Source organism: Ambystoma mexicanum, chromosome 11, assembly GCF_040938575.1.
Source record: "Ambystoma mexicanum isolate Mex_15411 chromosome 11, UKY_AmexF1_1, whole genome shotgun sequence".
NCBI classification, from domain to species: Eukaryota; Metazoa; Chordata; class Amphibia; order Caudata; family Ambystomatidae; genus Ambystoma; species Ambystoma mexicanum.
In genome coordinates this window covers 255,549,125-255,564,580 of record NC_090934.1, presented here as the reverse complement: position 1 = coordinate 255,564,580, position 15,456 = coordinate 255,549,125, and the positions used below count along the sequence as shown (strand labels likewise).

Here is a 15,456-nt window from a genome sequence, read left to right as displayed (position 1 = left end):
CTTTATTATTGATGGCAAACACTATCAAGGTCGCCAAAGAGGTAAAAACATTAGGTTTTACATAGATTCCACCCTAATATTTACCAAACAGGTTAACTTCATTGCCTCTGCTTCAGCTTATACGTGCAAGCTGATCAGAGCTGGCAAACTATTTCTATCCACAACCAGTTGTATTACTTTGGCCAGAGCTCTAATCTTGTCCAAATTGGACTACTGTAACGCCCTATACATAGGAGCCAATAAGTATATCGTCTGAAAAATAGACTCTTCAAAATAACGTGCTCAGAGCAGCGTTGGGCATAGCCAGGAAAGAGCACATTTCCGAATTAAGAAGACGGAACAATTGGCTTTCCACGAGCGACAAAATCAGCTAAAAACTGCCTCACTAACTCACAAGTGCCTAAACAACGCTGCACCCCATTATCTCATAGAAAGATTTAACAGAAAATCTTCCAACCGACCTACCAGAACTGCTAATACCAACTGCTTGGTCGTACCAAGATTCAAACTGACAAAATCTGAGGGAGGCAGCTTCCCATTTAAAGCCTCACAGCTCTGGAACGCCCTGCCCCCGCTTTGAGAGCAGACCAAATGTACTTGAACTTCAGACAAAACATCAACTGGTTTAAAGAAAACGACCACTAAAGGCACTTCTGCCACCATCCTAATATCCCTATTCCCCGACAATGTAAATAGACACCACTAGGCATACAGCATATTGATCCTATCTTTGCCATGTAATGCCCTCTGACTATGTTTACTGTGTGTATATACTCTGCTGCTGTATCTGAATGTTTCATAACTGTGTATTTGTATTATAATTGTGTAACCTTGTAACTCTGGAACCATAAGCTTAAAATATTCTTGTACCTTGCGCCCTGATACCCTAGGGTCTGGCGCGCATTTCAAATAAAGAAACAAACGAGAGCGCTTTGCAATTTGGTGCCGTTCTCAAAAGATCAACCCTCTGCGGGTCACTGCCCCTCAAGTACTCGTATTTACTGTCATTGGCTAGATCGGGACTTGCTCATGCCTCCATTAAGGTTCATCTGGTGGCTATCTCCTGCTACACCAGATCTCTGGGACGGTCTTCTCTCGGGTCGCACTGTCTAGTTAAGGAGTTCGTCAAAGGGCTGTTCCGCTCATTCCCGCTGGTGAAGGCCCAGGCCCCAGCGTGGGTACTCAATGTGGTGCTGACTAGGCTCATGGGGGTGCCCCATTCGAACCTATGCATTCAGCTTGGCTCAAGTTTCTGTCGTGGAAGACGGCTTTCATCGTGGCCATCACCTCTGCAAGACGAGTAGGTGAGATCCAGGCCCTGTCATGCAAGCGGCCTTACTTGACTTTTCAAGAGACAAGGGTAGTGCTGCGGGCGCACCCCTCCTTCATGCCCAAGGTTCTGTCGGAATTCCACCTCAACGAACCCTTGGTGTTACCTGTGTTTTTTCCGACACCTTTGTCGCCGGCTCAAAGGACTTTGTACTCGCTGGATGTGGCTCGAGCGCTGAAGTTTTACGTGGCCCACACAGAGTTTCCGCAAAACTTCTCAACTTTTTGTGAACTTTGGTCCTGTGAACCATAGGAAGGCTGTGTCCAAGGCTTCCATTTCCAGGTGGCTCTCCGGCTGTATCACCCACTGTCACCAGTTGGCCAATCGATTGCTGCCTGGCCGTCCGAGAGCCCATTCCACTAGAGCGATCGCTGCTACAACGGCGTTCGTGTCTGGTGTGCCCCTGCTGGACATCTGCATGGCTGCTAGGTGGAGGTTGACGTACACCTTCACAAAATTCTACTGCGTCGACAGGGATTCCAGGGAGGAGTCCAGGGTCAGCCAAGCAGTGCTGCGCAACCTGTTCGCTTGAAGGTGAGACTGGTGAGGAGGTAAGAGATTGCTTCTGTTTAGCCTTGCCACCTCCCGTGGTTGTGCATGTGTACTGCTATGTATTTTTTATTCATGAGCATGTGAATCCATGCCAGACCCATGCTGGAGAACAACAGTTACAGGTTAGTAACTTGTTCCATATCGCCAATATCAGGAATGCAAGGGTATCTTGGCAGCGCGACCGCTCTTTCCACCAAGCTTTTTAATTACAAGAAGTGGAAAAGTGTCTGCATATGGTGACACCATCACAATCTCTTCTTTTTACTGTAGCTCCTTCAGACCTCTTCAATATCTGTGCCAGCTGGTTGTGGACCTTTTGGCCTGTTTTTTTTCCAGAAGAGTACATTTGCACTGATATTGCGATTCACTCAAGTCTTCTTAAACAATTCAGGATAATTCTGGTGCAAAGTTTTTTTTCTCCCTCCAAGAAAGTATGGGCGTTGCATACAGTGCTTGCAAAACTAATGGAGGCACCTTTTGAACCACTGCGCAGGATATCCAGTATGTATCCTGGCAAATTACTTTTCCTGTCTTCATTGCATCAGCTAACACAGCTGTGAGACTCCGGCACTGGCTGTAAATGATGCATATTTGAGAGATTTGCTCAAGATGGTCAACCTGAGAAACCAATCCAAGATGCATACCTACATTTCCCTTTTTCCTACCATTTTGAACAAGCCCATTTGGCTCCCAGCTTTCTTTAACAAACTAATATTCTCTTGACATCAGATGGATGCTACGGTACTACATTTAACGAGTGAGGCATATTCGAAAGTATCAGCTTTTAGGGCCTTTGGCCCCAAAGTCCTGGGCCCTGGTATATTGACATCACCAGGTGTCTGTCTGCTTGCTGCCTTCTGCCACAGGAAGTCTGGCAACCCCATTCCTAGGAAGCCTACAGCTCTTTCAATAAGGGCAATGTTGTCAACTATGGCTATGCTGATGGGAATTTCACTAGAAGATATTTGCGGAGCCATGACATGCAGAAGCATGTACACCTTACAAAGTAGTACTGGATTGATAAGAAAGTGGCGCCTAGCCAGACAGGCGATCCTGCACAGCGTATTTGTAGACAGTGAGATTCACTTCTTGCCTCCAACCTATGCGATTGAATGTTTTACTGCTTTGTAATCGATTCATGTGCATCTATGAAGTATTCAATCTTGGAGAACAATCTACTTGCCTGTAAACTACAGTTCTTCAGAATTTGTATCTTTCATAGAATCACATACCAGCAACCTCACCTGAGACTATATGTAATTGAGTTTCGTACGTACCAGAAAGTGAAGATGGCCTCGGATTGGTGGAGCTAAACAGACTTTTAGCCTTTTGGCTGGGGGCCAAAAGGCATGACATGATACTGAAAAACACTTGTGTGGAAGAAGTCTTTTGTTTATAGGTGTGTGTAAACTGCTTTGTAGTAGTACTGAGGATTCCCAGCCTGCTGAAGGGGATCATTCAGCAACATGTCAATCTATGAAAGTAAAACTGGTATTTACAGGTAAGTACCTTTTTAACATCCATGACTTCAAGAAAACACTTAGGCTCCAATTCCTTCACATTGAAAGGATTTCAGACTGACCCTCCTACCCTTTGAATTCCAGCTGTAAATATTCACCACCTTCGATTTATGTTCCAACTCATCACCACCAGGTTTAGTCTGTTTCACAAGTTCTTTTATAAGGTACTTCCTTGGATACTGTTTGTTTTCATCGGTTTATATTCAGAGCTCTGTATCCTCCATAAATAATACAAAAGGGAGTAGGTAGACAGCTAAGGGCAGGGATACGGGTTATTTTCACCAGAAAGTATATTTCTGATTGTAATCACAACCAGGCAACGGGTTAATGTTTTTATTTTTTTATTTTATTTTTTTATTTTTACACCCCTTGTGTGGTTACGAATGTCATATTCATTTGTTGTTTATCAGGTTAATCTGTGATGGCCTCACTTATGTATTTGTTGTTTGGAAACCTAGAGCGACAGTGGAATATGTGGATCCCAGGGTTTGGGTCAGAAGAAATCCGACCCTACAAGAAAGCATGCACAACAGAGGCTCACAAACAGGTGAAGTATTGTATTTGACAGACCTTGCACTAAGTATCCACTTCTTTGTGTGGTCCCTGGTAATTTGGGGTGTGGTTAATGCCGTAATGCCCTACATTATCGGGGCTTCAATGTATCTTGATCTTTTGGTAGAGCGCTTTGGAGTTTGCATCTACACCATTGGTTACACTTTCCTCTCCACATTGAGGTATGTTTGTGAAAGACTGAAAGAGCTGTTGGGTAAGATTTTCATAATTATGATCATCCTGACCTCTGTCAACCCCAGAACCTTTTGCTTGGACTTGGTAATTATTTTCCCTTTTCCCCTGGGTGAGTGGGAATCTTTTTCCCGATCTCACCTAGTCTAACTCTTTTTGTGGGTGACCTTTCTATGGTTCTCCATAGTGTATGTTTGGAGTTATAGTTTCCTAGAACTTTGGACTGACTGTAATCCACTATGGCACGACACTGCATTTTAAATGCAGTGGCTTCCTTTTCATTCTTATTTCTTGGGTGAACTACTGTTCCCAAGAATTAAAGTGGGATCCCTCACCCCTTTTACATTAATTATAGTGAGCCAGCACACCCCACCTTATGTGGAGAGCTTGGTGGGGCATACCATGTTTCCCCTTTCTTATTTACCTGGTAACATTACTGTTACAATTGTAAGTTTGCCTGAATGGCTTGTGGCAGTGATTTTATTTTAGTGACTTTTTAGTCTCCTTACTTACAGGCTGGTAAATCGGCCTTGGTAATGCACAGAAGGGCCACCTTTCTGCTAGAATGGTGGGCTCCTTTTTTTTTTTTTGCAATTTCCCGTTTGCTTGTTTCAGAGGTCTTCCCCTGCCATTCTAGGCAGGAACAGCCTCAGTGGAAGTGTTGTCTTCGGCGGGTTTCCTTTGTATTCCCTGCAAAGTCTCCAGAGTGTCTGAGAAGGCAGGAAGTGAGGGAGGAGTCCAAAACTCTGCAGCCTTTTGTCTTTCACCTAGTCTGAAAGGAACCAAGCACCAATGGGGTGGGGGTGGTGGTGGGGTGTTGGGGGGGAGGCTGGCTGTCCTAACTGGACAGCCAGACAGCTGTTAGGGAGAATTCTCATTGCTTGCTAATTCCCTTCGACCTTAGAGACCCCCCAGCTCTTTTGCTGGACTTTATGACTTTTTAACTGTAACCCTGTGAGTGAGCCCTTTTTCTCACTCTCGAGTTTTTTGACCTGATTTGGTTCGTGCGTTTCCTTTGTTTTTGGAGTCTCGCAAACTCCATAGGCATCTACTTTTTGTATGGTGACACACTGCACCTTCCGTACAGTGTCGCAGAGAAATCCTTTAGATTTCTCATAAGGTTTAAATACCTTCTCTTGCGTTTACTATTGTTCCCAAGAATAGTAAAGTGAAATTGACTTTACTTACCTTTTCTCTTTGTAGGTCCAGCACACACATCTTATGTGGAATGCTGGGGGGTTACTTAGTAGCCCCTTTTTCTACTTACTCGTGTAACATTTTTTATGTTACCCTCACTACTTTAAATCGCTGGTGGCAGTGATTGAATTTTCCTACCATTGTGCTTTTCTACCGCAGGCTGAATCCTCTTCTTTTTTCACCATTTTCTGTTTGTGAGGTCTTTCTTGGGTTTTATTCTGCGCCCCAAGCCAGGTTTGAGCCCTTTGTTCATTTTGCCTTTGGCAGGCTACAGTACTGAAACCCGGCTCTGGCCCAGTGTGTCTGGAAGGGCAGGAAGTGAGGGAGGTTCCCGAAACTCCCCTGTCCTTTGTCTTTAAGAATGCCTGAATGCACCCAGTCCAGATTGGCTGGCTGGCTGTCCTAGGCTGTGCAGGAATGGGAGAAACCTGCTTAAAAGGTGAGGGTTTTGGGACTGAAGACTGAGTCGACCACTGGGAAGAGCACCCAATGAAGAAACCGTGAAAGAAGCTTGCTGCAACCACCTGGACCTTTGAATTGCCCGGTGAAGCCCTGCTGCTGTGCTGAAACTCCTTTTTCTAATCGACAAGAGAAGCTCCGGAATGTATGACAACTTCCCTTGGGTTAGTGGGACCAACTAACCCCGAGACGAACTCCACTGGACCACCTTCCCTGACTGTCTGTACTTTTGCTGCTGTAGGGACAGAGTGCCAGGGGTGGAGAAATCCGTAGTCTAGTGCAACGTCTGTAAGCTGGCCAGAAGCTCCAGGAGTCTCCTAAGGACCCTTCAGAAGCAGGACGACCAGAGCTAGAGTCCCCTCACCAGAGTGGAGGAGTGAAGGAAGCCCAACCAGATCCACAGTGGTGCTGTTAACCGAGCGCTGAAACCACAAAGTTCTGCTGATCTTAAAAGAGCCCATAGTTGCAGCCAACCTCTGAATTGCTGCCGCAGGAGTCCTGCAGACATCCTCCCTCTTGTCCCCACGACTGAGGTCCAGGAACCCAGGATCTGCATCATTGCAACCAGACAGAAGCCAGCAGGACCACTCTTCTAACTAAAGGTACTGTTCCGACTTGGGGTACTTACCTCAGTGTCTTTAGCTTTGCTCTTCTCAGTTGAGACTTGCAGTAGCTACTTTTCTAGAGTTGATTTCAGCTCTACCCTTCAGGAGTGTAACAGCTTGTGACCCTACAGTGATTTTTCTTGTATTTGTATTTATTTATTTTGTATTGCGCACCTGGCCCGCGGGCATCTGGGCGCATTTCTTAGGAAAGGCACACTAGTTACAGGGAGGGTATCAAAGGAAAGGTACATACAATAACTGTGAATTTACAAGAAACGCAAAATGCAACAGTGAAAACAAATTTACTACAAGACAGTATAGCTGAAGTGGGTAACATATAAGCTAAGGAGGCACAGTTGCTAACGTGGGCAAGTGTATTTACCAAGAAGGAGAGGTGATTATGAAGGTGCAGCAAGTTTACATAAGAGACGTAGTGTGGTCCTGCTCGATGAGCCAGGATTTGACTTTATTCTTAAATGCGAAGTAGGATGGTTCTGCTCTGAGTGTAAGAGGTAATGTGTTCCAGAGTTTGGCGGCAAGGACAGGGAAGCTGGATCCACCAGCCTTTTGGAGCTTGAATCTAGGTATTACCAGTGAGTGGGCTTGTGCAGATCTTAAAGGTCTGTTAGGAGTGTGTGCAGTGAAGCGGTTGGAAAGATAGATAGGTGCCTGGTTAGCTTGGGATTTTATGCGTCAACGCAAGAGTTTCGAGTGATATTCTTGAGGCAACAGGGAGCCAGTGTAGGCTTCGGCGCGTGTCAGAAATGTAAGATTTCCTAGGGATGTTAAGGGCCGCCCTTATAGCATTGTTCTGGGTGACTTGGAGCTTGTTGATGTTTCTTTGGCTGGTACCTAGATATAGGGCATTACAATAGTCGATATTTGCCATGACCAGGGTTCTGGCATGGATGATACAGTTGGGGGCCGTTAAGAACAGGCTACAAGCTGTTATAAGCTTACATGTGTAGGCTGATGCTGATATCACAGCATTTGTTTGTCTTGTGAGCGACAGGGTGGAATCAAGGTAGATACCTAATATTTTGGTGTCATTAGAAATGTTAATGGTATTTCTATCAATAATGAAGGATTTGAAGGAGAGGTCCAGTTTACTGAGTCTAGTGTGTGAGCCTAAGATGAGCAGCTTGGCCTTTTCATCATTTAGACACAGTCCATGATGTGCCATCCAAGCCTGGATGACCGAATAAACATTAAGTGCTTTGGAGTCAATAGCATGGTTGCCAGTGATGGGGATAAGTATCTGGGTGTCATCCGCATAATTGGTATAGGTGACACCCAGATAGTCAAGAATATCAAAAAGGGGCTTTGTAAATACATTGTATGGTGTTGGGGAGACACAAGAGCCTTTTGGGACCCCACACAGGACTGGTGATGGTTCCGCAGAAGCGGTCGGTGAGAAGACACGCATAGTTCTGTTTGCCAAGAATGATCCGATCCAGGAGGTGGCTGCATCTGAGAAGTGGGCAGCAGTTTTAAGAAGTTGGCATAAGATTTGGTGGTTGACCAAATTGAAAGCTGCCAATAGGTCAAGCAGTAGAAGTAGGGCCAGCTTACCTTTTATCTTTTAAATCCTCAATTTGTGTTTTTAAGTCAATAAGGGCAGTTTCTGTTCCGTGTCTAGGGCGAAAGCCCGATTGATGGAGACCAAGAAGTTTGTTAGATTCAAGGTAAGCCTAAATTTGTAGATGGGCTGCCCTGTCCAAAATTTTTAGGAGGAAGGGCACCGTGGTAATGGGTCTATAATTGGCCGGGTTACTTGGATCAAGGGTAGGTTTTTTGATTAGAGGGATAACCCAAGCCTCCTTGAGGTTGTCTGGTACAATCTCAGATTTGAAGGAAGCGTTTGAGGGCAGTGATAAAGGGGGCAAGCTCGTGGGCCGTCTCCTTAATGATAGGTGCTGGGCAAGAGTCACCTTGAAAATTAGAAGGTTTGGGCTTTTTAATAATGTTCTCTACTTCCCATGTGGAAAGTGTTGAGAAGCTGAATGGTGTGGCAGGATATGATGAAGTTGTGGTGTTAAATGCAGAGTTGAGTGCAGGATCTGGGACTAAGCTCCATTTTTTTTAATATTGATTTTTGTTTGTAGTGATGAGACATTATCAAGAAGAGCTTTCTGGATGCTAGTGCACCAGGAAGAATCTGTGTTGCACTGGTCTAATGGGGCTATGGGCGAATGAAACTCTTTAAGAATCTTAACGAGCTCTTTAGTATTAGATTCGGCCAGCAGGATACGATTGTTGTAGACATCTTTTTTTTCTTTTTTTTTTTTTTCGAGGAATATCACTTCTTTGTAGTTGGATGATGCAGTGATCAGGGAACTTTTGTTAGCACAAGATGGGATACTTTTCCAATGCGCCTCTGCATTTCTTTTTGCTTTGCGAAGGTCTCTGAGATGAGGTGTGAATCACAAGTTCAGATGAGGATGTGGTTTTGGTTTACACAGTTTTAGTGGGGCAATGGTGTTTAGCGCTTTCAGGATAGTAAGGTTGCAGGTGTCCACAAGTACTATAGGGTCAGAATTAGATGACCTATTATTAAGAAGGGGCATGATTAAAGGGAGCAGTTTCTCCTTAGTGATGTCCTTCTTGTTACGGGTAGGAATGGCAGGTGCTATATTTGTTTTAGTACTTAGCGGGCGGCTTTGATGGTGAAGGTTATTTTGTGGTGGACAGACCATGAGCATGGTGTTACTGCCAATGGGTTGATTGTGCAGTTCAGGTCTGTTAGCCAGTCGAGGGTTCTACCCTGGATACGAGTAGGTTCCTGGATGTGGTAAGTGAAGCCTAGATCCGTTAGGGAGTTGGCTAGGTCAAGGACTATGGTGGCATTCGGGTCTTGGACGCCGAGGTTGAAATCGCCAAGTAAAGTAATTTGTGAATTTGGCTTTGTGTTAGCAGCAAGGATAGTGGAAATATCTCTGTGAAGGAGGAGATAGGTCCTGATGGCCTGCAAATGAGGTGCATAGAAGCCGTGTGGTTAGGCGAAATAGGTAGTTTGACTGATAACCATTCAGCAGAGGGGATTTGCGAGTACGGAATAGGTCTAAGCCCAAGGGAGCTTTTCAAAATTATGGCGATGCCGCCACCTTTGGATTGGTTGGTACTCCTGTCACATCTGATAATGGCATAGTTGTCTGGTATAGCCAAGGACAAGGCGGGGCCAGATGCAGCATGAAGCCATGTTTCCGTAATGGCAAGGAAGTCAAGGTCTTCCGTTGTGATGAAATCGGCAATGTCAAGAGCGTATGCTGGGAGAGACCTGGCATTGATTAGGGCACCTTTTGATTGTTAGAGTTTTGGCACTGGTATGGCTACTGTCATGAATGATTGAGAGGATGTTTTGAGCAGGAGTCGTGGTGTCGATAGCAAGGGTCGCATTAGTAGGGAGATTCTGGTTGGATGCTGGTTTGCTATTAGTGCGTAAGTGGGAATGGTAGACTTTGTGGCAGAATCTAGAGCCTAGTCTCTGATTTCTGAGGGGAGTGGTGCACGGTTGGTTAGGCGTTGGTTTGGCTGCAAAATGTTCTAACCAGAAGCCTGGTGAGTTCAAGTATGGATTGAGGTCTGGCATAGTAATTGTGGTAGTGAGCACTAGGTTGTGCAAGCGCAGACTGGGTGTGGTTGGAGATGGTAGTAAGTGGTGAGAGGATAGGGGATTGGTAGAGAGACGCTAACTAACGAGGTTCTGTTGTGTGCATTGCAGCTGAGCAATGTTGCTAGCACTCAGTCTGTCTATAGTAATGGTGAGAGTAAGCCAAGTGACGAGTGGTATGTAAAATAACTGGATGAGCGTAAAGTAAGACCAGGTAGGCCTACACATTGTGATATGTAAGATGGACGTGAGATAGATAAGTCTATATGCACGTGGTCAAGCGCTCATAACAGTTAATTGTGGTAACGGAGGTGCGTAGAGGCCTGCAGAAGGTTACATAGACTGATAGTTTGTTGACTCACTGCCTAACTTTGTGCAATACTATGCTATCTAAGAAGTGCCTCCGCTCCATAGACTGCTCCAATGGACTTGGACTTTCCTGGCTCCCTGCAGACTCTTCTAGTCCACTTGACTTTTATATTTACTGTAGCTCATAGGTGATACATTGGTTTTAAACTATTATTGCTGGGAAAGGTTTTTATCTAGATTTCATTGGAAGAGTTAAGTGCCCACATGCTCCGAGAACCTGTTTAATCTTTTTCCTTTCCTTAACCTTTTCTTTCTACAAACCTCAAATTCTACAAAGTGTACTAGTGATATATGAATGCCATTACTGTCCTAGTTGGTGAAGTCATCTCGGGGTATAGAAAGTGCGTAAACCAATCTCTAAAGAGTATCTACAAGCTTTGTGTTGATTCTGGAAAAGTATTTTAAATAATATTTGATTGTTACCTATATTGACCTTTTTTTAAAGAATGCTTATTTAAAAACTACTGTTAAATAAATAACTATTTTAACTAAAACCTTGAGTGTAAGTGTTACTTGGCTACTTGTATTTGTGGATTTCATTGCTACAGCGCTACGGCTCACATTTACTCCTCTTGAGATAAGCCTGGCTGTTCAGTTACACTACCAACTTGTGTGGTACAGGCCTATACCAAATGGTGGGTTACCTATTACCAGGACAACAAGTGTGGTGTAGTCTCCCACAGGGTTACTACATCAGTTCTTGCCTAACAACTGTCCCTTTTTGTAAACTGCAGAGAGTTTGTAGAAGTTGTGCTGTAGTTTCTGATGAAACCTCTGAACCTGGTAGCTGCTAAAAAGTCGACCACTGGAGCTGAATCCGAAGAGGAAGATGTAGAAAAGACAGACATATGGGGCGATTTCCAGTGAACGGAGAGCTTGCTGTGTAAACAGAGCCTGATGCAACCCTTCCTTCCAATCGACCTGACTGTCCCGAATGCAGCAACTCCTACCCAGAGGCTGGTGAGATTTTGAGCCATCCCACAACGTGCTGCAACCTTGCTGGGCTGCAAACCGCCAATACCCTTGGACCTTGCACCGGAGTGCAGTTCATGGTCTTCCGAAGTCTGAATCCGTCTGAAACTTTGGCGGACTCCTGCTGGACCTCCAGAGACACGATTCGAATCCCTGAAGTCCACCCCCCCCCAACCCCCACCAGAGTGCAGGACCGAGAGAGTGAAGAGAATCCAATAGCAATATTTGTTCATCTGGCTGCTTTAAAAAGGTACCAAATCCATAGAGCCACGAGAATCCATGAAGAAACCTTTGCTGGAAGCCTCCTCTTGACTGCTGCTGCTAGTTCCCATCCAGGGTCCAGTTCTTTCGTCTCCAGACCAAGAATCCAGGGGCAGGGTCCTGTGCTGCTTCATCCTGAAGGCAGCCACTCTGATTTGAAGCTCTTCCTTTCTCCTAAGGCACTGTGTGGGCTTGGGTAATAGTTACCTTACGTCTGTTGTGCATCCTGTGAGGCTGAGGGGGTGTTTGCGTGGTTGGTAGTTTGCCTATACCACTTCCCCATGCCTAATGCTGGAACACATATAGGGAGCCTTCTGTGAAGTCCCTGAACACTTTAACTAACTCTGAAAGTGAATGCTTATGTTTAAGAAGCTCTCCTATGGAACCTTCACTTTCCTGCAGCTGAACCCCATCTCACCCTGCCTGCAGCTGGCACCTAGACTGCTAAGTTCCCTCATCAGCCTCTGAGAACTGCAATAGACTGGGGAAGGGCTGGATAAGAAAAGGATTCTGCCTTGAAAGTATAACATGTGTGAACGTACTTAATTGCTAAAGAAGTTAGTGTGTTATCTGCATCTCTGTGAAATGTTGTAACACGCTCTGAAATTGAAATCCCTGGAAGGCCCTCTTCTCCCACTATGGTGGACTAAGGTGTGGGACATCTTGGTAGCTGAGAAGGTCACAGCGACCAAAGAAGGAACGCTTCACAGATTGCCCGGTCCTGGAATATGACAAGGCTTTCCCGGGACTGACCTTCCAGCCAAGACAAGAGTCTCATCCTACAGCCCTAAGAACACCCACGTGATCCCGCAAGAGGGAGGGGGGGGGGGGCACCAGAGAGAGAGAGGGGACAAGAATCTACAACCTGTAACGGTGGGGGTGAGGGGGAGGGCAGGTTTGACATTGGGTACCTTTACTGCACAAAGTTATTCATGTAACCTGCTGCATCCGGTTTTCAATAAAGTTGTTGAAAAAAGTGTCATTAAGTTTCTGCTTAACATTTTGAGTTGCATTCTGCCCCTCTAAAAATAGTTGCTTTACTAACTTTAAATGGTGCCCCCCTTCTAAAAAGTAATAAGTGTTGGTACTGTTTTAGTTTTCTTTACTGAATGAGTGTAAAAGCTCACCAATAGGGTTTACATACCTTGAAATACATTGTGTCTTCTTAAAGTGTAACATTGGGTTTTGCTTTCCCTGGTCTGCTTTATACAGATTTAAAACAGTCTCTGAGCTAATACTTGGCTTTGAGTTGCTGATAGCCCCTCTGATAAGTATCTAGGTCTTGCATTGAGTAGCTGCTGCTCTTCTACACTTATAACCCTGGGTTATGCGTCCCTGAATTGCTTTGGTGCTATTCTGAAATAGTTTCCTACAGTTCTTACGTACCCTAGAAACTGTATTATTCACATGTATATGGAGTATAACTAGCTTTTAGATGAAGGATAGTTATGTAAGAACAGGTCAATTACTTACCTTAAAATACATTGGGCCTCATTACACGGTAGGCGGTAAGGGATTACGGGCACCGGTGCCGGTAATCCCTTACTGGCCTACTACGAGTTCCCTTAGCTTAAGGACGGGACCCGCTAAGGGACTCTAGAGCTAAGAACGTTACCACAATTTGCGGTACCGTTATTAGTTCCATCCCCATTCCCATTGAGCCCTATGGGGACTCAAATGGGAATGGGGAATGGTTCCCGGAATGGGGACTTACCGGTCCCGCAAAGGTCGGATAGACCGGTAAGTCCCTATTCCGGGAACACGGACCCGGAATGCGGTAAAGGGGGTAGCCATGGCGCTAATAGCGCCATGGTTACCACCTACCGTGTAATGAGGCCCATTGTCTTTCTTAAACCATAGTTGGGTTTTGCCTTCCCTCATTTGCTTAGTTCATTCTAAAATAGTGTTCGTACTTAAAATGTAGTAGCTTGATGCTATTCTAGAAAGTATGAGTTGTTTTACTAGCTCTGAACTGAATTCTAAAAAGTAATGTTGCAAGGTTGTATACTTGTAACAGGGTTAGTTTATTATGTGATCTCTATAACGGAGTGGCACTGCATGACGGATGGGGTCTACTGATTGTATTATAAAAGTATATATAACCTGGTTTTACTTGCCAAGAATAGCTGACTGCCATTCTGAATGTGTTGTAGGTTTGACTAATCTTGACTACTGATAGTATTCTTAATAAGGTTATACTTTGGGTTGTATCTTATAAGTATTTAATTGTTTTTTATAATTGGGTATATATGATGTTGATAGTACTTTTCGCAAGATTTATCTTGGCCTATTTGTTTTTAAATGAACCATTTATTTTTACAATACGTAGTGTTTCAGTGTTTCTTTAGACCATATGTATGCTACAATTTCTTTGTACCAAGCTACATTTCTCTCTCGCTTCTCTTTTACTTCTCTCTCTTCTCTTTCACTTCTCTCTCACTTTCCACCCCGAGATACGCCTGGCTGCTCTGTCTAGCCTACCAAATGTTCTCAGGTGGTACAGCCTTATACTAAGGTGTGCTGTGAACCACCTTTTGCTGTACAGGTGCATTATACATACCCAATAAATGAGTGTATTTATGTACTGCCTTGGATGTATGGTTTTTATGAAGCCCTTAGTTAGACTTTAGAAAAGCTGTCCGAACAAGAGCCTATATCAATTTGGTACAACTTGAAGTTATGATTTTTGGCGCTCACCGAGTACTCGCCAGATGGGCTCAGAATGGCACAGTGAATGCAGTGTCCAATTCAGCCTGCAAGTGCCGAACACAGACTGCTTTGTGGATGTGGCCACTGACTCTACTAGGGCACATGAGTTTGTTTTTGCAGCTCTCAATGACTACATCAACAAATCCTTAAATATGCACAATTAGTATATCGCAGATCTTGGGATGTGCAAGACTGGATTCAGGAGGAAGGATTAAATTCTTTAGGGAGGTCAGACAGAGATGCAATTAGGGAGAAGCTCTTCACGTTGTAGCGGGAAGCCTGAAGAATACTGCACTGATTCTGTTCCTGGGTTTGCTGGATCTCTTCTTCTGGCTCTCCAGTGGGGGAAGATTTGCTTTCTTCTTTGCCTATTGAAAGAACGACTTAACGTAATTTTCCTATTGTTTCCTTTGTGGGCTCTGTTCGCAATACTGGAACTCTTTCAAGTGACACTGCAAGTTACTCACCTGTCGTGTGATGTTCTTCTAGGGTGCCAGGAGTCCCTCAACAAGCCCTGGATCTTAAGAGACTTCCCCTCATGTACTAGGGACTTTTAAATCTGTACATTATTCATTCATAGTTTACACCTTGTATTCTTGTGTATTAATATGGTTTCCCTCCTTGATGTGTAGTATGCCAGTCTGGGCCTAGGTCCTGTCTATCTAAAATGAATCCTTGACTTTAGTAGCCTTCCTGGCTGTGTTGGACATTGTGTTTCCCTGTGGTCAACATCGAAGTGCTATACTGTGTTAGATGAATGTGTTAAGTATAATACTTCATGTAGAAGGTAATACAAAGCTTGCACCAAGTTCTGTTGGTACCTTTTGAATTCTGAACCTGAACCCTATTCTCAATACCGTTTGTAATATTGTCTAGGGGTCTTTCTCTTAACTTGCATCTGAGAGCTTATTTGTATGGGACCTACCACCAGGTATGATGCCTACATTTTAGGTAAAGAATTGAGTTAGGCCATTACTGGCCATTTACTGTTTTTTTAAACTACACTATGTTCTCTGTAACCGGAGTACTTCCTCCCCACTCCCCAACATCATAAATATTTTGTGTGACGTTCTATTACAGTGTAAATTCCTACAGTATACCAGTGTGAGGCGTCCTTGTTTGGTCTGT

The 15,456-nt window shown here is 44.5% G+C and overlaps 1 protein-coding gene across 3 annotated transcripts in view; it reads left to right on the top strand.

Annotated features, from left to right (window-relative positions):
• TAF12 (TATA-box binding protein associated factor 12) overlaps positions 1 to 15,456 on the top strand; it is a 383,226-nt gene that overhangs the window by 303,225 nt on the left and 64,545 nt on the right. For 2 of the 3 annotated variants that reach the window (XM_069622970.1, XM_069622972.1), the window contains one exon: positions 3,861 to 3,949. The exons of the other annotated variant lie outside the window; for it this stretch is intronic. In XM_069622970.1, coding sequence (XP_069479071.1) covers positions 3,861 to 3,949 — 89 coding nt within the window. The remainder of the gene's footprint in view (positions 1 to 3,860; positions 3,950 to 15,456) is intronic. 3 annotated transcript variants of the gene reach the window in all.